General features: G+C 40.3%; 2 protein-coding genes across 2 annotated transcripts in view; one reads left to right on the top strand and one right to left on the bottom strand.

Annotated features, from left to right (window-relative positions):
• Window positions 1–7,092, bottom strand: part of LOC124130090 (galanin receptor 2a-like) — a 71,074-nt gene extending 63,982 nt beyond the window's left edge. The window contains exon 1 of the mRNA XM_048400920.1: window positions 7,016–7,092. The gene's annotated coding sequence lies outside the window, so the exon portion shown is untranslated. The remainder of the gene's footprint in view (window positions 1–7,015) is intronic.
• Window positions 7,093–20,825: 13,733 nt separating this feature from the next.
• The window catches only part of LOC124137387 (transmembrane protein 94-like), an 86,301-nt gene continuing 84,062 nt past the window's right edge, over window positions 20,826–23,064 (top strand). The window contains exons 1-2 of the mRNA XM_048400922.1: window positions 20,826–20,863; window positions 22,497–22,747. Of these exons, the coding sequence (XP_048256879.1) occupies window positions 20,861–20,863; window positions 22,497–22,747 (254 nt within the window). The 5' untranslated portion in view covers window positions 20,826–20,860. The remainder of the gene's footprint in view (window positions 20,864–22,496; window positions 22,748–23,064) is intronic.

The raw sequence follows: 23,064 nt of genomic DNA on the forward strand, positions 1-23,064 counted from the left end.
TCCCCTAAAACAATGGAAAGCATGCACAGTTGCACAACCCGTTAACGGACATCATCGGTGAACAGCGAAATTGGGAGAAATATGCGGCGCGAACAACCACAGCAAATCCTGTACTATAAAATGCCCATATAAAACACATCATCACACTCAATTATACTTACCTCACTTCGAAATGCTAATATTTGCATTTACACACACTCACAGCTGTTATAACACGGTTTTCACAGAATTTCCCAGGGTGAACATTTTCATGATTTTTTAATATAAATAAATTGCATGTGATTCCGTGGCATTACATTGTTACCCAGACAATTGTTTTCCTTTCTCAAGAAATTAGAACGGTGGGATATGGGTGCCTTGGGAACCTCCACAGAGAGGATCATTACTATGAAGATGAATGACAGAGTTGCCGAGTAGAGAATTTGATGCCGACTGACTTTGGTATTGGTGTTTCAGAACACGTTTCCTTATACTTCCGTAGGTTTACAAAGGGTTTTGTTAGTCTTCTTATTAACGATGATGGTAACAAGGACTTTAGTCATCAGTTGAGTTGTGAAGGTAGGGAAATCAGATCTTTCGTACTGAGGGTTAGTGAGAATCAGCAACTAACACAACCCAGGTGTTATCACATCCAATACATCGCCACCCTGATCGGTGGACAAGTGGGACAACGATTGTCAGGACACCATTACTGATGTTTAATTCAAATCTGATCTGAAATTGAAACAAACATGGTATATGTTGACCTAACTTGGGTCATACTCACAGATCTACACCCAACAAACTACACAACAAAATGGAAGCCATCAGCTTGGTAATTGTACATTTAAGAATTAATGTTGAATGATGACACGAAATGTGTCTTAATAGTGATACTTCGCCGTCTTATTTCGATTTGTTCCTGTGGAAGATCCAGAGACAGCTCTGGCCCATGATATGACTACTGCCCTACAAATCATATCATCCCAGCATATAGCCACTCCATCACCGCCAGACGGGTCTTCCCATGTACATCTGCGATGCAGCGAAAACACAACCACGCAACCTTCACTGGTTCCTGTTTGGCGTGAAGAATGATGTATTGCTCACTAGAGAGCGTATGGTGTACGAAAAACCTTTGGGACAAAAATGCAACAAAGCCCTTTCCATATTCATAAGAAACCTCAGTACGATTCCGAATACATTATGAACACGTGTAGATGAATCTCTATCAAATGGTGATGATACCAGGTTTTCGCGGTAATGGTGAGCATGTCCTTTCCCCCCTTTCTCCACCCCCCTGTGGCTCCCGTCACAAACACATACAAAGGCAAGTCAATTATTCACCTAAAAATCCCCGGAAACATATATAGTACAAGTCAAAATTAAAATAGGGGGCATAATTTTGGTGACTCATAGGTTCGTCACAGTCAACATATATCAACGGGTTATGCACACGGATAGCTGCAAATATGCAAACACTGAAATTGTGAAAAGCACTTTCACGTTTCGCATATATCAGGTGCGAGGGACGGTCTTCATCAGTACTTGTCATCGACTGCTCGCTGTGACATTGGAAGAACGGCCGCCATCGAGGAACACAATTGTACATCAATATTAACTGATAGATTTGCTGCACTTCGTGCGGTATTTGCTTCCAACCTTTGTAGCTTTTGTTCACATAACGACCAGGTGTCAGCATGTTGTCATGTTGGTTTGACATTTCGGAAAAATGAATCACAACCTCTCGCATCCCCATTGTATTGTTACCGTAGTGTTGTCAACCTTGACCGCTTGTAATTGAATATCACAGTTTCTCAGGAAATGACACCATTGGTGTTGCTTTGTTCATGAATAAACAATGACCCTTCTCAAGGTCGCTCATGACAACAGTTTTGATGACTTGGAATTGAATTTATCGTGAAGGGACACATGTTAAATTTGAAATATTGCAATTATTTTTATATATTGTATATAGGAAACAGGTGCAACAAATGGCATTTATTCCGAAGTGCGATTGTATCGATCATTAGGAAAATGGCAATCCCAACAGGGTCATAGGCTAAAATTAGATTCGTGGGAATACATCTATAAAAGAATACGTAACTGCATATCATACTTTTGGCGAAACCGCATTATAAGTGGTTCATATTGGGAAAAGGAGGTCTCCCGCTTATTTCGATCGGGAGCTATCGCCGTTGTTTTCGTATCTGCGAAAAATGGCGTCAATCACGCTGAACGTTGTCGTTAGTCCAACTATTAATTGGCCATCTTATCCTTAAAGTAAACCGTAATCGTAATTAAATGTTTTAATACATTATATATTTATCTTTCCATCCTTAGCTTGCAGTAAATTAAATACGGTACTTGCAAATGAAACTAATTACTCGTAGATATTAGTTTTCGCCAAATGTGGGCCCACTCTATTTTCTGAATAGAGAAGACTGCAGGTGGGCCTACGTCTTAGTAAGTCGATATCTGTCATTTGTTGAGTGTCATATGCACATCTTCTTCGGTGGGTTTTGTGCATTGTTCTCAAATGCGGGCCGACTTTCCCCCGTCATATATGGTGATCAAACCAAGTGGGCCACATTTGTATTGGACGGCAGAAAAGCTTCATTAGGTTGGCATAGTGCTGATAATCAATTTCTAAATGTGGGCAGACTTTTTGCCGTCATAGTGATTGCAACGGGAGGGACCAGGTTTATAAATCGCGATGTTCCATTTACTGATAACCAATGTTGGCTTACATTGTTCCAGTCATATGTGGTGATCGAAACAAGTGGGACCACATTTGTGTATCGCTCAGCTTCATTAGGTTGCTTAATTAGTGGCCCCAGTCGTCTAAGGCGCCGCGATTCGCTGTGCAGAGTTGCGTCCCTTGGGCACGCCAGAAACCTATGATTGTGGGTTCGAATCCCGGTTCGCCCCGATTATGTTTCTAGGTTTGTCAGCACCATACCCGTGCTCGTGGGTTTCACCGAAGTGGTAAACGTCTGAGACCTGCAACACTTTGGGCTTTCCTCCCACATTAAGGTGACACGCCGTGATATAACTGGAATACTGTTAAAAGCGGCGTTAAATCCAACTCACTCACTCACTCTTCTTAATTGATTGGAAATGTCTTTATAAATAAACTAGAGTGGCGTTAACAAAGCGATAGGTACACAGTCTTTGAAGTTTGAGTTACGCCATTTGGTATAGCTGATCACTCTCGTTCTGAACTAAAGTCGTGAAGATCTGGGGTAGAATAGGTCTCCAACAACCCTTGCTTGCCGTAAAAGGTGACTATGCCTGTCGTAAGAGGCGACTAACAGAGTCGGGTGGTCTAGCTCGCTGACTTGGTTGATACATGGCATCTTATCCCAATTGCGTGGATCGATGCTCATGATGTCAATCGCTGGATTGTCTGGATCAGACTAGAATATTTACAGGCCGCCGTCATATAGCTGGAATATCGCTGAGTACGGCGTTAAACAACAAACCAAACCAAAACAGTTTTGCAAAAATAGTTAGATCTACTATGCAAGAAACTTACTTCATATTAAATTTGAGAGCCAATACCACTCAATCTACTTTTTCAAGTATAACACATCAATCTAATCATAAAAATCGGTGGCGATATTGACCTGAAAATTAAGTCTACACTTGAATCAAACTCGGACATGAAACAAGCCTGTGACCTTAAACCTTCCCGGGAACTTATGAATATTAATGACCCCACGACCTAGTTTTGCTAGGTGTTAAGTCAAAATTCACCGTTAGTCCCCCCCCCCCCCCCCCCCCTTGGAGGGTAATAAATTTCTCAGCGGGGAAATAAGTCTCTTGTACCTCGCCACGAGCACTACAGGCTGCAGAATAAATCCTTTTTACCCAGCTTCAAAGCAAAGAGCTGCACGCTTTTCCCGAGCCACGTGACATAGCACAATCTGATCTCAGGTCAATCCAGCAACTGTTTTCTATCAATTTGGAATTTATTTGAATTAATTTATAAATGAGTGACGCCGTACAGTAGACAACACACAAAAATCAAATGACAGTAGAATTAACTCCTTTATATTTGTTTAAATCTTTCAAATAGCGTTTCTCAATATAGCGTTTCTTAAAACAGTGGAGTGAGTGAGTTGGGTTTAACGCCGCTTTTAACATTATTTCAGTTATATCACGGCGTGTCAGCTTAATGTGGGAGGAAAGCCCGAAGTGATGCAGGTCTCGGACGTTTACCACGTCGGTGAAACCCACGGGCACGGGTATGGTGCTGACAAACCTAGAAACATAATCGGGGCGAATCAGGGCGAACCGGGATTCGAACCCACAGTCATAGGTTTCTGGCGTGCCCAAGGGACACAACACTGCACAGCGAATCGCGGCGCCTTAGACGACTGGACCGACCACCCGTGTCCCCTAAAACAATGGAAAGCATGCACAGTTGCACAACCCGTTAACGGACATCATCGGTGAACAGCGAAATTGGGAGAAATATGCGGCGCGAACAACCAAAGCAAATCCTGTACTATAAAATGCCCATAAAAAACACATCATCACACTCAATTATACTTACCTCACTTCGAAATGTTAATATTTGCATTTACACACACTCACAGCTGTTACAAACGGTTTTCACAGAATTTCCCAGGGTGAACATTTTCATGATTTTTTAATATAAATAAATTGCATGTGATTCCGTGGCATTACATTGTAACCCAGACAATTGTTTTCCTTTCCACAAACCCAAAATCATTACTGGACTACTTTCGTAGACTGTGTTGCAATATTGTTCTGAACCATGTCATGGATTCGAATTGTTGTCTACATTGTTTTTGTGTTAATGCTTAAATAAGCTGAGTGTTTGTTTGTTTGATGTTTAACGCCGCACTCAGCAATATACCAGCTACATGACGGCGGTCTGTAAATAATCGAGTCGGGACCAGACTCGGTCTACACAATTGGTATCGATGGCAGGCATCAACCAAGTCAGCGAGCCTGACCACCCGATCCCGTTAGTCGCATCTTTCGACAAGCACAGTCGCCTTTTACGGCAAGCATGGGTTGCGGAAGACTTCACGGGTCGTTAAATAAGCAATCCGTGAAGTTTATTGTTGTTGACTTATGTATAAGAAGTGACTTCAACATGTTTCAAGCGCATTTACAATGTGCATATCGGTGTTTACGTTTGTAACTTCAGAAACGCAAAGAAATCTCATGTCCAATTACGCACCGCACGAATGTCCACTCTGGTTTATTTCTATGATTATTAATATAAACTCTATTTGTAATAAAGTGTTTTTCCATCGATAACAAACATACAAATATGAAACGGCAACGCCAGACAGTAATGGTCACTCTCGATTATCTGCCCAAACAGATTCTCTTGTTCGTAAAAGGCAAAATAGTGGTGAAAATTATATGAAGGGTATCACTGTAAATCCGTGATGACTCCAGGTGTTCCAAAAAGGGTTAGCATGTCCTGCTCTACCGGTAGCATCAGCCACTCACATTATTTGCATAAAAAGGTAAGTGTTTGTTAGCAGCCTAATGCCACGCAGCAGTGCTCTTTAGACAGACAGGATGTCTCGGAAGCACTTCCGGTACTGACTATTACTACTTTGGAAGCACTTCCGGTACTGACTATTGATACTTTGGAAGCACTTCCGGTACTGACTTTTGATACTTTGGAAGCACTTCCGGTACTGACAATTGATACCTCGATCATATATTAAAGATCATGGCAACTCTCGGAAACTCTCGGCAACTCTCGGTCAACACACTATCCCACCTCGGGGTGGTCTCAACGACCATCTTACACATCTTGGCACATCATGTATCATGCAACTCCATTTTCAAAAATATTTGTTTGTTCCTTATTCTGTAAAGACTGTAGTTTATATTTTATGCAATAATTCGAGTCGTGTTAGTATGGACATCTTTCAAACATAAACACATTGCGTCAGTCGTGTTAGTTTTGATATCTTTGAAACACAAACACATTGCGTGCACGTATAGAGACGTGTAATACGATATTCGTTGGTAATAACAGCTTGTACTGACAAATTAATTAATATCATGTTACTAGGACAGTGGTTAATCAATTAGCTGGTTTATACCGTCAAAAATAATCAATGTAAACAACTGTTACAGAGTATCACCAACTACCAAAACGACTTACAAATAGTAATTATGGTTTCAACCTTCGATCCATCTAGCTTCGACATACGCCCAATACAATATGTCACCATCCAGTGTAACTATGCTACAGGCAATGACATTGATTGTCTAACATAGTAAATCATCTGCTACATAGGCAGTAGTACACGAATGTATCGTGTCTTGCGCCAGACAATTCCTAACGTTTTGGCGGGCTGGGAGCGTTGACATATGGAACAACACATTCAATTTTAACTATTCCAAATATATATTTCAGCCCCTGAATAGAACAACAATCACATCAATTGCTTGATAAAGGTGTCAGATTGTCTACAATAATCCATTATTGTAATAAGGAAGGTGTTATCCACAAGAACTTGCCCTTGTTCATCACATCAAGTTCTGAATGTCACTCAAAGAAACAATCGTATCGAAATGCCCCCCCCCCCAAAAAAAACCAAAAAAACAAAACAAAAACAACCAACAACAAAAAAACCCAAAAAAAACCCAAAACAAACAAAACAAAAACAAAACAACAACAACAAAAAACAAAACAAAAACACACACAAAACAAACAAACAAAAACAACAACAAAAATTCCCCCAAGCTTGTCCCCAACACAACCAGCTTTGGAAGACTAAACAATACTATTGACCGCTGCCTGTAACAGTACAAGTGTGTAAATCTTATTCCGGTGTGAAAAATTTTTGAGTCATCAGCAGGCTGATTTCATAGTGTAATTACTAGTCTACATGTTACGAACATCCAAGGCTCGTCGCATCGTCACCAAACTCTCCTCTGTAAAGCTATGCACAATGCTTGGCTGATCAGAGAGGTGTGTTAAATTTCAATATTGCGGAATTAACGCTACAAATTCAATATCATCACTTACCAGTTGGATCCGAGCAGATACATAAAACCTTCGATCTCGACAATGTCCGTTTTACTGTTAGAGTGCGGGACAGCTGGCGTAGTAATAAGCGCTGCCTGGCTCACTGACATCGATTTTAACCCTTCCGGGTGCACGAGCTCTCATAGTCCATGGTTCAGTCAGGTTCTTAGCCCACAATTCGTGCAACTAGTTTTCGTTTGTTTTGTCAAATGTTTCTGCACGTTTTTTGTATTACGTGGCCTACATTGTTTTTTGTGAAAAAAATGTGTTGGTAGAAAAATAGAAGAAGAAAGAGAATTTAGATTATTTGTTTAAAAAAAATAAATGTTTTAATATGTTGTAATACGTGTTATGTTAGTTTAGCTTGTCTCACTGATTAATCCACCGCAGCCTATCGTCTTACAGAATAGGTTCCGGCAACCCATACTTATTTTAAATAGACGCATTAATTAAACGGTTGGTCAACCTCGGTGACCTGGTTGATTGCATGTCATCGTATCCCAATTGTGTGGATGGATGCTCATGATGTCAAGCACTGGATTGCCTGGTCCAGACTCGATTATTTGCAGATCGCCGTCATATAATTGGAATATTGCTGAGTGCGGCGTTAAACAACATGCAAACAAAACAAAGTCTTGACACACCACACTCTTTGAAGATGATTCTGATGCATGCATAAGGTTTAATAATAACATATTATTATGATTAAGACTGAGAGTGAGGCGTTAACCAACATGCAAAACTTGTTTATCCATTTGTATACACATTTGTTTATAGTGGAAACGGAAGTCTGCATATAATAGCGCGTTCATGTTATATTGTGTTAGCGTAATGTTTGTTAAGTCTTTACAACAGTTGATGACCTGATTTCAGATGAGTTGGCTGATTCTGAGTAGCAACGGAAATGTAACAGATATGTAATGTAGTGATGGTATACTAGACTAAGTGATCTACGTGTCATTTGTCACGTGGATGAAGTCAGTTTTTCCCGTATGTATTTACAGTGAAACCTCGCTGACCCGATGTACTTCATCTCGATTATCGGTTAACACGATATAAGGTGATTGCCCAGGCAGATTCTTTTGGGGAACCATGGTTTCATATCAGATTAGTACACCGCTCGTATCGTCCTTCGGATAACTCGATATATATATGTTCAAAGTGTTGTAGATTCATTTCAAAATGAAATTATTCTGATTGCCGGATATATGTCTGCTCTGATCTGCGAGGTGAGGTGAGGTGATGTTTAACGCGGACTTTGAACAGTGCTTCAAAATAACGCAAGACGTTGCCATTTGGTGAAACCCATGAACACAATTGCAATTCGGACTGAACAATGGTAATTCACGTTTGAAGCAATTCATTAAAAATCAACAAAATCAACGTCCTAATACCAACCCCCCCCCCCCCCCCCCCCCCCATAATATATGACGAGTCCCTATTATTATTTCAAACAATCGGTTGACGACTACATAATAACACAAAGACAATGGCCGTGGTTCACACATAGCCGTAACTACAACGTTAGGACCAAGATTGGAAGCGGATACCATGCTCTTGAGCAAAACCCCCTTTTAACAAACAATAACTGGTTTGCTTGATCCAGACTCGATTATACATGTCACAGGAAGTTGTAAAATAAGTGTCTGTGATTCCTTGGTCCACTCATACCAATCACAGCACACCCAGTGCTTCAACGTTGTAGTTTGACATTCGAGGGGCAAGCGTTGCTCATCGCTGGATCAATGGTCTTTGTAGGTTTATTATGCTGCCAACTGGGGTACGTTGGCGGACGAACACAAAATTGACTGAATGACGATAGCGTGCATCGATTGGAATTAATTACAGAACCAGGGATTCCCATTGCCTCTGTTCTTATTCTAATTGATGAAACTACCGAATCCGTTAAACAATGAATGGTTTAGGGTGTTACAGTTGGCATCCACATCGTTGTATATTTCAAGGCTCACGTCACGATCTGGGTGAGAATTGGTCTTCAGCAATCCGTGATTGCCGCAAGAAGCGACTAACGGGATCGGGTGGTCAGGCTCGGTGACTTGGTTGATACATGCCATCGTATCCCACGATCTATGCTCATGATGTCAATCCCTGGACTATCTGGTCCAGACTCGATTATTTGCAGATCGCTGTCATAGAGCTCGAATAGTGCTGAGTGCGGCGTTAAACTAGAATAAGACTTTAACAAACAAATACACTCTTCAAAAAAAAGAAACGCAATACAGATATTTTTGGCCATAAAAGCAAAATTAGCGGACCAAGAGGTGCAAAATGAAGAGGTTTAATGTGTTATAATGTCAGTGACAAATTTCCCGGATCAAAATGATCACAACAAGGACATGCAAACCATTAGTCGGGAAACAAGTCCGATTCGGAAAAAACGCACCCAGTGCATTAACAAAAGGGGCATGGATTGCCCGGCATCTGCGTCAATCGAACAGTGACAGTTCAACAACATGCCAAGATTAATAGAAGTGCAAAGAAACATACTCATAGGTCCGTTGCAGGCAGGGGAGTCCCGATCAGCTGTAGCCAGGGTTTTCAATGTAAAGCCCATCACCATCACTTAAGGCTATGGGATCGGCCAAGGTCGGGACGACCAAGAGTAACCATCGGAATCGGAAGGTCAGACAGTCACTTCATCAGTCGCAGATGTAAATGATAGGTTTGGGCATAATAAGATAAAATTCCGAAAACAGACCAGAATATGGTTGAGCTACAATCCGAAAGAACGCTCTGACAGAGCGACGCCATGCAGGTAATGATGAATAATATACTCTGTAATCAAATTTTCTGGTTGGCGCTTGAACAGTTTCGGCTCAATTGAGGGATGAATGAATACACACACTCTCGACCGCTCCACAATCTCGTTTATCCAACACAAACAATTTATTTGCATTATAGCTTTTGAATTTTGGTCTGCGGCTATTCTTCAGGGGCGAAACCACCATTGTATCAGAAAAGTAGTTGCTTACACCTTAAAAAAAAGCGCAATTTTTTGTACACCTAAACAAAGCACATTTTTTAAAAAATAAGTAAACCTCAATTTAACATCCATACAGTAAATTATTAATTCAAACTTTTCACGGTCGAACATGATATCTATTGTCTAAATTATTTTCATTATAATGATAGGCCGGTGGTATGGGGGTGGCGGGACACCAAGACAGCTCGTGAGCTTGGACGCTTCGTGCCCTCGTAGAATTGGTTTTGCTTACACTTAAAGTTACCCTAGTTGCACCCCTGTTCTACACTTAGGGGCATAAAAAGTCAAGGCTAATTTACCTTGACAAACTGGGAAAATGGTAACTGCTTCTACCTTAACATGAAATTTATCAGCATAATCAATGTATTATAGTCGGTGTTCAAACAAACACTTACTTTTTCATGCAAATTGTGCGAGTGGCGGGTGCTACCGGTATACCGGGGTATGACTGGCTTACTCTCTTCGTCGACCGCCTCCGTGGTCTAGTGGTAGAGCGTCCGCCCAGAGAGCGGAAGGTTCGGGGTTCCAAAAGACGTTAAAAGATGGTACTTGTTGTTACCCTGTCTGGCGCTCGGCATTAAGGGGCTAAAACAAGACTGGTCGGCTCGGTGTCGGTATACTGTGTCTGAGTGGGGTATTCATGGTAAACTGCGGCATGGTATCTCAGTGAGCTAGCTCTCCGGACTAGTACAAGCAGCCACACAAACACATACACGTACATGCACGTCGCTATATAAGTGCAATAATCTTGGACGCGACGTTAAACCCCATTTCACCTCACCTCACTACTCTCTTCGTCAACACCTAGTGTAATCACTGATTTTCAGTTATCCATTCATATAATTTTTTACGTTTTCTATCTTGCACACCCAATGCACTCTGTTTCGGCGGATAATCGAAGCTGGTTGTACTGTGGCGTTGGCGATTTATTTTCCTGTCAGTGATGTCATTAAAACAAGCAAGACGTAGCACGTTTTCGCAGTATTCACTGCAGTAGAGTTCGTGTATACATGATGCCTGCATTCGATCAGTAAATAAAGATTTGTAAAGACACTCAGGACCCCAAACTGAAAAAAACTGCAGTGGGTAATCATATATGCACAGTGTCGTTTTACTGTTGAGATTTGGAAGTTTGTAATGTTCGTATTTGTATGCAAGCAACTCAACGTCTGAGACCTGTATCCCTTCAGACTTTCCGCTCACATTAAGTCGTGATTTAACTGGAATACTGTTCAAAGCGGCGTTAAACTCAACTCGCTCTAGTTGCGCCAGTTTTTAATGTTTCCAAGGATGTATTACAATTTGTATCTGCTTCTTTATACAATGCAAAATATTGGAGTGGTACAGAAGTTTGAGTCGCTGCTTCTCGTTGTGCAGAGTTACGTCCCTTATCAGTACAAGGATACTAGATTCGCCCCGATTATGATCCTTGGTCTGTCAGCGCCTTTCGCCTACATATTGGCTACGCCGAAGTGATACATATTTGACCAGCGTCACTCTGGGTTTTCCTTCAAACCATGACCCCGACATGCCATGATGAAAGTCGCCCGTGCAGTTGAAATCTTGTTCATAATGACGTTTAATCCAACACACTCACAGTCATCCTTCAAACTCAAGGTGTGTGTGCATGTGTGTATGTCTGTGTATCTGTATGTGTGTGTGTGTGTGTATGTGTGTCTGTATGTGTATGTGTATATGTGCCCGTGTAGCTGTGTATGAGTGTGTGTCGGTATGTCTGTATGTCTGTGTGTGTGCGTGTGTATGTGTCTGTGTGTGTGTATGTCTGTGTATATGTGCCTGTGTAGCTATGTGTGTGTCTGTATGTGTGCATGTCTGTGTCTCTGTGTCCATGTGTGCGCGTGTGTATGTCTGTGTAGCTCTGTGTGTGCGTATATCTATATGTGTGCGCGTGTGTGTATGTCCGTGTTTATGTGTCTGTGTAGCTGCGTGTGTGTGTGTGCGTGTGCGTGTGCGTGTGTATGTCTGTATGTGTGCGTATGTGTTTGTCTGTGTCTGTGTATATGTGTCTGTGTAGCTCTCTGTGTGCGTGTGTCTCCAGGAACGATCTTGGCAGATTTGGTTTTGAGCACTCTGCCAGACTATTTGACCAAATAACAAGCTTTAAGCTTTTGAGGTAGTTCACCAACTATTCCCTTGAGTACCAAAATCTACTTGGGTTATAGGTATCGATATAGACAAATATGATATGGTGCTTAATAGTCATAGATTAATGCATTGGGACAATACGACCACTGACGCCAGACAAATTTGGGACTGTCTCATTATATGACTTCTCATTTGTCTGCGGGAGTTTACAGGCAGATAAGCCTATTATCTCGCTATCTGCTAAGACGTCGGCAACCAGGTCGAAGATTCTCATATTAGTCTGGATATGACAGAAATGTTGATTTCAAATGGTGAGAAATAACATTATGTATGCTGAAACGTCTGATTTATTGTTAATATGTTCATATAGTAACGGTTGTGTGTAAGAGATCGGAGATATACGTACTGGATTAAAGGAATCGAGGCTGTCTATGTCGAATGTCTATACAATAAGTTTATATATTTCTCCTGTAAACTGAACTTGCCGATCCACGGCAACGTAAAATATTAATTTAGAAGAAGTATCGAAAACGTATAATATTAATTTGGAAGGAGAAGAAGAAGAAGAAATATATTTTATTTTTGTGTCACATGTTGTACAATACAAGACAGGACAAGTTCAAACGAATAAAATAGTCCAACATTCGCCTCAAGGCCTGCGAGACAATATAAAAACATTAGGTTAAATATAGACAAAAAAAGAAACTTTTTAAGTTTTAAAAGTTTAGGATTACACTTAGACTTCACCATTCACCAACATTACATGAATAAGAACTACATGTACGTACCTAGGGTGGGTCTTCAGCAACTAACGGGATCGGGTGGTCAGGCTCGCTGATTTGGTTGATGCAGGTCATCGTATCCCCATTACGTAGATCGATGCTCATAATGTCAATCACTGGATTGTTTGGCCCAGACTCGAATATTTGCAGACCTCCGTCATTTAGCTGGTACAATGCGGAGTAATACAACATACATTTATTTAGCTGTAAGACTTAAGTCAAGATGGTCATGAAACCGTAAGTCTAGGTACTTATGTGCGTGACTATAATCAATAATATCAAACTTCGCATAGACTCATCATTTATAATAACCTTTACAAGATCATTAACATAAATTGCAAGAGCGTCGGGGACAAAAACATCCTTGACGAACACCTGATTGTACCTGAAATATATATGTATAACTATCCATGATGCAAACACGCGACAAAGATTATTACACGGGTGTCTCTGCCAGATACCTTTTATTTTTCAAATCGAAACGTATCGACGATCGAAAGCGAGTTAGATGTTTTGATACATCGAGTTGTAAGGTAAATGATATATGCCATGGTACGAATGCAGTAATCTGTTTCTTACACACCCTAAAATCGTACCATTTTAGCAGGCATATTTTGTTTTGTTTTCTAATGATCGCAGACGCGCATTAATACCTAACACAAAGGTGAACCTCTGGATTATCAAGGCAATGATGATAATGCAAACAAGATGAAATCTAAAAACATTTGTGTAACACTCTAGGGACATAAAGTTTCGACATAGACGTCGTGGAATTCGACCGAAGCACGAGAAACGTATCAGTGAATCACAATCAGGAAAGTAGGCCGTCATAATCTGACCTTAGGTCATCACCATGGAATAGCCAATAATAACCTGAATTTCAACCTCACACATATGTTACCATATACAAGTTATCTCAAATGGGTTTCTCGTGTAAGAACATGACCTGTGTTCTCATACATAAACTGAACTGCATAAAAGTACATTAACACCAAGCTTCTATAGTGTATACCATAGTCAGCCCCGTATGCTACAGTATAGCCAGGGTTGTTCGACACGTTGACTTCGACTTGAGTCACTGTCTCCCAATGCTACATACCTTGTCCAACTGTGGCTGACCATTATGTTTTATAAATATAAGCGACAAGAAGTTTCCATTCCAGAAACCTGGAGTCGAATTACGATTCCGACTATATCATGAGCATGTGTTTGTGAGTCACTATCAAATTGTGATGATGCCAACGTCAGCCTGTGTTAAAGTATGGGAGTTAAGATCATTGTAGCGCTAAGATCGTTTGAATGAGCGAGCGAGCAACTTTATCAAATTGAATGCATAAAACAAAGACTGTATTGGCTGCATTGTGTCACTTTTAAAAGTCAACTGATCTTTAATACTTTCTCGATGTCAGAAATAGTCTCTGTGTTCTGTGGAAATGAACGTGTAATTTTACCTCGTATGTACCTCTTCTGTCGAACGTAAGGGTCCCTACCAAAATCTACACCCGTGAAAATCCGGGCTACCCATGCTTGCCGCAAAAGGCGACTATGCTTGTCGGAAGAGGCGACTAACGGGATCGGGTGGTCAGGCTCGCTGACTTGATTGATGCATGTCATCGATCCCAAATGCGTGGATCATATTAATTACTGGATTGTCTTGTCAAGACTCGATTATTTAAAGACCGCCGTCATATAGCTGGAATATTGCTGAGTGCGGTGTTAAACAACCAACCAAAATCTAAGTCGTCTCCCCTTTCGTGCCCAGCAGGAATGATCGGATATACTGTCTGGGAAATTAGAACTCCATCAGTTCAGACATTAAGCACTTCGAACTTCGAACTGTTTTTGCACAGATTTTCAAAAGAAGGATTGCCATCGTCCATTAGTATTATTCTGTAACGTGTAATCCTATCTACCGCCTGTGTGGTTTGTGTGTGTGTGTGTGTGTGTGTGTGTGTGTGTGTGCGCGTGCGCGTGCGCGTGCGCGTGCGTGCGTGTGTGGTATATCTGAAATCATAATGTGTATCAATAGGGACAACCATACGGCAAGTGCTGTCACTTTGGGTTCGATGTGTTAAGTTTTGACGTTGATTAAAGAGCAGATCTGAAGACAGATAGCCCACAGTGAATATCAAGATTTGGGAACATGATTTGTTTTAGTAATGCGTATTTATGAAACCGTTAACGCAACCTGTTATCTCTGCAACAGTATATCCCCTTCCCAACCAGAAGGCGCGAAACTGCATCCATCGCTGGTCTTCATCAGAGCCACATCCTCAGGGATACAGCTGCTTCATCCTCTCTGTTTTATGCACCATCGTCAAATGTCATCGGTACCGCCGAGACCTCTTATCCAGAGTTCCCTTCCCGGTTGTGTGGTAATCAGCTCGTTCCCGTAACTGCCATTTCATCCAATAATCCGCTGTGCTTCATGTTATCATAACTCTCTTCCTCGGCATTTTAGTTTTATCATCTTATGTCAATATGGACTGCCAGCCAACGACACGGCTATCAATATCTGACACTCCCTATAGGCAGCTACGTGAAGATGTCCACACGATTACATCATGCCATCTATTGTTTCAGAGGCTGCTCGATGTACACGATAGGAATGATCGAGAGCTGCAAGGTGCGGTTATGTAATCTTTCTGTCAACATTCATATCGTGTAATAATGCACTAATTTGATATCGACGTTGAAGACAAACAACCAGTTCCATATCTACTAACACGGGAAGGAGGTGGGGGCCGTGAGTTATACATTGGGCAATCAACTTGAAGGTGGTCATTTGCGTTTGTGTCGACAGCGCCTACGTATTACAAGACTAATAGCGGTAAAATGGGATATTGCGACTAAGTTCATGTATTGAGCTCGAGGAGGGAGTGTCTTTTGGAAACACATGAACACGCTCACAATAATTGATCTTGTGATTGTGCATATTCATGTCGGGATGACCTTGTGCTCGTGTCGTCTGGGGGTCTGTTTAAATACAGAACAGGACACCGATGAATTTGAATCAGAGAATTAGTGTGGAAGTAATTTGCAGCGATCGTGATGCTTATATGGAGCATCTTCTGGTTATGTACGCCATATATTACACAGCGCATTCTAATTTTTATCACAGAGTTTCAAATCAGTGAATATAAAACAACATATTCACTCTTTCCACCATCGCATCGAACAGAGTCCAAACTAAAAGTTGTTTAGAACTTTTTTGCAATCTGATATCTCAATATCTTGTCAAAATGTATGGAGATCAAACAGAAACCAATAAAAAAACGTGATATACAATGCAAATTGGACATTTCCAGCTTCAAAGTGATGACAGTTTATTTCCTTTCCTCCAATCGGAAAATGGCCCATACTGTGTTTCAGAAATCTGAGATATTACTTACATTACTTGATCCGTAAAATGTCTGTTTTCGGTGCGAAAAATCGATAAATTGCTGTCGGCAATGACAGATGTTTGTGTGAAAATAATTCCCTCGTCGCAGCATGCCATCAAATGTTCAATCAGCGTACAGGTTTGACAGTAGAAGAGTATTTTCCTACACTTAAACAAGAGATAATTCACAAAAAGAGTACTATTAATGACACCACTGACAGATGCAATGCCCATGCCATTGTATGCATTTGAACGAAATTAAATATATTTGTGCAAAATATCTTATGACAATAAATACGACTGTCATGAAGAGGGTTTGTGGAATCTGCAGCTATTCAGCTATTCAGCAAATACACAAAGACATCGGCGTAAATTTGGCACTGAGTGTTATCAGTGTTGCAGAGAAGATTAGTATCTACGGGAATTGCCAGGTACTTAAACATTTATGTGGCCAATTAGTAAACCCGCTTCTACTGAAACAGTATTTATTTGTTAAGGGTCGCATGCTTGATAACGCTTGACTGGATAATAATTACGTATTGGGTGTCTGGGCGTTAGTCGCTCTGACATAGGAGAAACATGGCTGTCATGATGACGTTAAATGGTGTAAGTGAGACTGTGTGAGTCATCATCCGATGTTTGGTGTTACTGTCGGTAATATAGTCACTCTTTCAACCTATGATTTTATATATTGTTATTCATTCACCATTACAAATTTTAAAAGTTCAAGAACATTTACGGTCACTTTTAGATTTTTTAATTCTGCACAGGCTTAATTCCCATACACGAGCAATATCAAGAAAAAAATAATTGTATTTAACATTTTGGATCACAATGTATTTCACCACAGTGCTATGTTTTATAGCTAAATATTTAGGGGGTGATTCTTACACAGTCAACACGTACTTGTACTGACAATAACCAAATCCGTGATCTTAATGAATCCACTATTCCCACAAAAGAATTAACAGTAGTCATATCCCAATGGGAAGTATAGGGACCCTGGAGCATATATTTTGTGCAATCATCCCATTTATCGATTCTCAATTACTGCTCAGCCTTAGCATCACCAGGACCTGCTCACCTTCTTTTCATCTCGAACCGCCTCCGTGGTCTAGTGGTAGGGCGGAAGGTCCGGGGTTCGATCCCCGGTCGCGTTATATCAAAATACGTAAAAAGATGGTACTTGTTGTTACCCTGTCTGGCGCCCGGCATTAAAGGGCTTAAACAAGGACTGGTCGGCTCGGAGTCAGTATACTGTGTCTGAGTGGGGTATTCATGTTCAACTGCAGCATGGTATCTGTGAGCTAGCACTATAAATCAGCATCAGTCCGGACTAGTACAAGCAGCCACACAAACACATACACGTACATGCACGTCGCTATATAAGTGCAATAATCTTGGACGCGACGTTAAACCCCACTTCACCACCATCACTCTTTTCATCTCGGAAACGTAAGCAGCTTGGTAATTCCTTTACACTCGATGTTTTTTTTGTAGAGTTGCTTACATGGAACCATACACATAACTTTTTATCCGTTAGTATGTTAGCCTAGTCGGGGTTACCCGCGAGTTAATTATAGTCGACAGCTGTTAAATTGTGTGATCATTAAAACAAATATGTGTTTTCAATGAAGAGCAAAGATACCTGTACATTTAATCGCGCTATTTAAATTAAATGTGGAACCTTACGCGCAGCACATTACGATTGTGTTGTTTGAAGACGTCAATAAAGATAATTACAACAAACTAGAAGAATTAATTACATCAGTTTTAATTGCGGTTGTTAGATTAAAGGAGAATTCCAATAATAACTAAAATATTCGGCTTATATCTTGACTGCTTCATTTGTGTTTGGTTGGAGAAAAGTTACATGTGGATGAATATTAGTTGAACAGATGTAACCAAACTTTTAAAAGAAACTTTATCTTTGTTTCACATGTGTACATACGAAATACTTTTTTAAATAATTATGAAAATACTATAAAAACATTCCTAATAGTTACTCATTACACTAAACAGCTCTGTCCTAGACTGGTTTACCAGCCCGAGAGCTCTTGCGCTCGTCGCCTGCAGCCGCTCGGAGCCGAAGGGCGGAGTACCAGTACAGGAGTAAACATATTACCATTTGGGAGGTAACGCTCATTAGAAGTATGGTTCATGGTTAAAAATAACAAACGCACTCACAACGTCGTGGGTTTCAATTTTAACAATATCTGCATGTCTCAATTTATCAACTTCATTATTCAATAATATTACAACTATGTAGCTATTACTTTTAAAAGGAAAAAAAATATTAATATCTTTACCACTGTAGATATATCAATGTCAACAGTATCATGTATGTCACTTTGATTGCGTCAACCTCATACCTCTTGAAACAGTTCCTTGAAAACAGTAACAAATGTTTCAGGACGTCATTGTTGTGAAAACATATTACTTAGGGAAGAGAATATATGGATGTCAACTTCTTTATTATGAGGAACACAGCGTTTCGGAGTATATGCTTACTCCTTCATCAGGTGTATAAATGCCATGAGACAGAGAGCATATATACATCTACATGTAAGGACAACCAAATTAATAAGATAACAAAAGGTGGAAGATAACTGTGGCCAAGTCATGTTTTAAGTATTTGTACATATAAGTTACATATTTTAGATGTTTCATTTTAGCTTTAAACTTTACATACAGTACCCTACAAACACTAAAAAAACTTTAGAGTTATAGTAGAAACTAACTAAGGGTAGAAACTAACAAGGGAAGCTAACAGATGATTGGCGCTGATAGGAGATTAGCAATAGACAATGGAAGCCAACACTTTGCAGTAATTAGCGCTGATGGTATGGAAGCCAGTACTTACGTTATCATAGATAAGTAATAGGTAATGGACACTGGGCAACGTTGTTTTCTACGTTCATATGACATGAATATTTAAAATTAAATGTGCCATAATGATATTCTCATTCCTAATTCTGAAGGTATGACATGCAGATTACAAATACTTTTAACTTATGGGTTGCACATGTGCGTTTTATGACAGTTTATGGGTACTTCCATCAGTAGGTGGATATATATGCATTGCTTCAACTTTTCTTTGCGCCTTGTCCAACCTCTTGAATATATAAGTTATGTTGTTATTTTTTGTCGCAGGAGAGCCAATCAAGGTCAGTAGTTGGTGAAAACTTTGAAACAACTGTAAAATCGAACATAGACTGTCGCATTAGTGCTGGTAATAATAGGCTAATGGTGTTTAGTGTAGGAGTACTGTTATTGACCATATCGTTTGCAGGCCTGCCAAAGACAACCAGCTGAGATCGAGCGAGCAAACTATGGAATATGTACACACAAGTAGAAATTGTCACAACAATTTTAAAGATACAATCCCCATAAAGTTTGCATCGTAATGATAAAGAACCAGACACGTTTTCAATGGCGCCAAACACAGTGAATCTCGCAGAAGATTTGGACCGAACTGGAAACAGCTCCATGCATGCCTATTGTCGTCATCATATCCGATGCAATGAAGCGCCAGGGAGTTATCTCTCTTTTCTTATTGATCAACGCGTCAAATAATAAGGATTTTATGCATGGATGTCGGATGGGTAGACGTTTTCGACCATGATTCGTCAACTTTCTCATATCCAGTGGTGTAAACATCACCACCCATTGTTTTTGTGTTCAATATTTCCATGTATCTTTAATCACAGAAATACTTTCATAGTTCTTCTACAGACGTGAAGGTTATCTACGCTGAACATTAGGGGCCTATGGCAACCAAGAACCTTTCGATGTCACATTGTGTTTGCTTGTTGTCTAATGCTGCACTCAGCAATATAGATTTCTATCGTCGAATCATACGTTTTCGGGCGGCCATGTTTATCGCGAGTACAATAACGAGGGTCGTGGTGTCACACAGACATTGTAAATACTCAGGTGATGGCTTGATTTTAAGATTATGTTGTCTTTGTTCTTGTGACTAGCGAGAAAACTATGTATGTTTGTTAAAATTAAGCGTCAGAAACCCCATTTAACACGTAGATATCAGCTATATATGACGGCGGTCTGTTCATTAATCGAGTCTAGCCCAGACAATCCACTGATTGACAACATGAGCATCGATCTACGCAATCGGGATACGAAGACATGCACTGACGCTTGCAATATTCCAGCTATATGAAGGCGTCATAGATCTACGAATAATTGCGTTAGAATCAGAAAACCCAATGATTGATGTTATGAGCAACGATCCACGCTAGTCCGATGTCAGTCGTGATACGTAGTGACAGAGCTAAACGGTAAAAAACCCATCCTACAGTGTGTATCCATATTACTTATTGTATAAGTTTAGTGTGAACAGTTCCATATAATTCTTTAAGAACGAACATGCAACTTTGATAAACAGAACTATCACGACAAAATGAGCACTTGCGTCGTCTGCATTGTCCATGCTGGCATTGACAAACGAAGGTTTTCATTGGTGGATCACGGAGGGTTGTTCCCATCTCGACCAATCACACATCAAGACTGCGTAAGCGGAAGTGTTATAATATGGCGGTCTGCTGTGAACCATGGTGAGCTTGACATGTGAATAAGACTTGCACTATGTCTATCTGTAACTTTCTGCGATGTCCAGAAATTTTGTAGCATTTCCTGTGTAACTGTTTGGAGAAACGGATTGAAAATAATACAGATTTGGGTCCGGAACCCACGTTCCCCGAAATATTAGCAAGGTCGAATCACACAATTTTATCAGCAGTCGTGATTCGTGGTGTGAATGGTGTTTACAAAATGACACAATGAATGAGAAAAATGACAGCGTGCAACGTCAGATGAGAATTGATGCTCGCATTTGAACGTGATTTAGTATATGTCCCAATATTCTCTTCTATGGCATATCTGTGCTCCACAACGACGAAATAATTATGAATCTTTCACCCAATAAGTCTCTCATTGGGATCGCACATAAACACACACCCAAAAAAACCAACACACACAAACACACCTAACGTTAGTTAGGGCACGACCAAGAAGCCAAAACGCGGAACGAAATTAGGATATGTATTTTTGTTAGATCTAGTTTGGTATCGTTTCTGTATGCTGATCATGCTGATATGGTCGACAGAAACTAATATCAGATTATCACGTAATTTTGACCTTTAAGTCGACCCAACGAATAGCGATTTCTAAAAGTAAAAAACAATAACATACACTAAGATTTTCGATTTGTGTTCATGTATGGTGCACTACTTGTATGTAACAAAATAATAAGAATGAGGACGAAAAACATTTCAAGGAGTGAGATTTGAACTAGACTAAATTGAAGTTAATTCACAAAAAGTATTTTGCATTCATAATCACCAAAGTTGCCAACATCAGGGATCGTGACATTATATCTATCTTTGATGACCAGTAAATGATGAGTTGCGTACACTCATCACCATGGCACTGATGAGCAATGCAACCCACTAGGGTACAGGGGCATGACTGCACTGCTGCTGCTCTGTGACATGTACAGAAGGATAAGTTTTACAATTTTACTCAGCATTTTCATATGAATCTAGCTCTGAACTAATCATGCTAAGGTAATATTTACTAATCATCTGTGTACAGTGCATTTCAGGGTAGTTGATGAATATCATATTTTGATATTTCAGCCTATTCTTGCAAATATAAAACCAATTTGCAATATGGTTCTTCCTACTGTACATTCTGGCGAGCCTCAAATATATATATATATATTCATACCTATTCATGCTATAAGTTATAAGCATTATCAAATGATTATAAGCATGATGATGATGAATTATAGTATGCCTCTTGCGATGTTTGATAAGAGGTTCACACCTTGAGTGAGTGAGTAAGTTGGGTTTAACGCCGCTTTTAACAGTATTCCAGTTATATCACGGTGTGTCAGCTTCATGTGGGAGGAAAGCCCGAAGTGATGCAGGTCTCAGATGTTTACCACTTTGGTGAAACCCACAAGCTCGGGTATGGTGCTGACAAAATTTGAAACATAATCTGGGCGATCCGGTATTCGAATCCACAATCATAGGTTTCTGGCGTGCCCAAGGGACGCAACTCTGCACAGAGAATCGTGGCGCCTTAGACGACTGGGCCACCCGTGCCCCCTCACACCTAGACCTGTTACATCTGATCAATTCCAATTGATATCGGTAATAGTATCTACACATTGTTATGTTTCAGGATCCCCTTGATGTAGAAGGAAGTCCAAGGGTGACCAATGGTTATACAACAGAAGACGCACTGTTTGTCCTGTGTCAAGAGCTACAAAGAGAGATCGACAAATATGACTGCCAAAAAAGGGATTGGCTAAAACTCTTACGCAGTTTTGTGCACACAAATGTTCAGTCGCTGTACCACTGGACAACGGCAGTCTGTGCAGTTTTACTAGCATGTGTTCTCATAGCTACTTATGCTATTCATATCAATATTAGGTAGGTCCTTCTTCCTTTGTCACATACTTATTACCTACATGAAACAATATAGATTTGTATGGGTAAAAACAAGTTGCTTGAATGTTCTTGAACCTGGAATGAGAAGTTATATGTTATATAAAAACATAGTGAATGTAGATATTCCTGTGATCAGGTTGGTCTATATGGAAATAACTAGCAGTGAAACCATGTCAACTTGATTTCCTTGGGATCATGAACAATTCATCAAGACATCTGAATATGCTGAAGGTCTAGTCAAGCATAATGCTTATCTAAGAGGCTTCTGTTGGGACCTATTGTTCTGTCTATAGCCTCAG

The sequence above is a fragment of the Haliotis rufescens genome, unplaced genomic scaffold, assembly GCF_023055435.1.
Source record: "Haliotis rufescens isolate VD_foot unplaced genomic scaffold, xgHalRufe1.0.p SCAF_20, whole genome shotgun sequence".
In the NCBI taxonomy this organism is placed as follows: domain Eukaryota; kingdom Metazoa; phylum Mollusca; class Gastropoda; order Lepetellida; family Haliotidae; genus Haliotis; species Haliotis rufescens.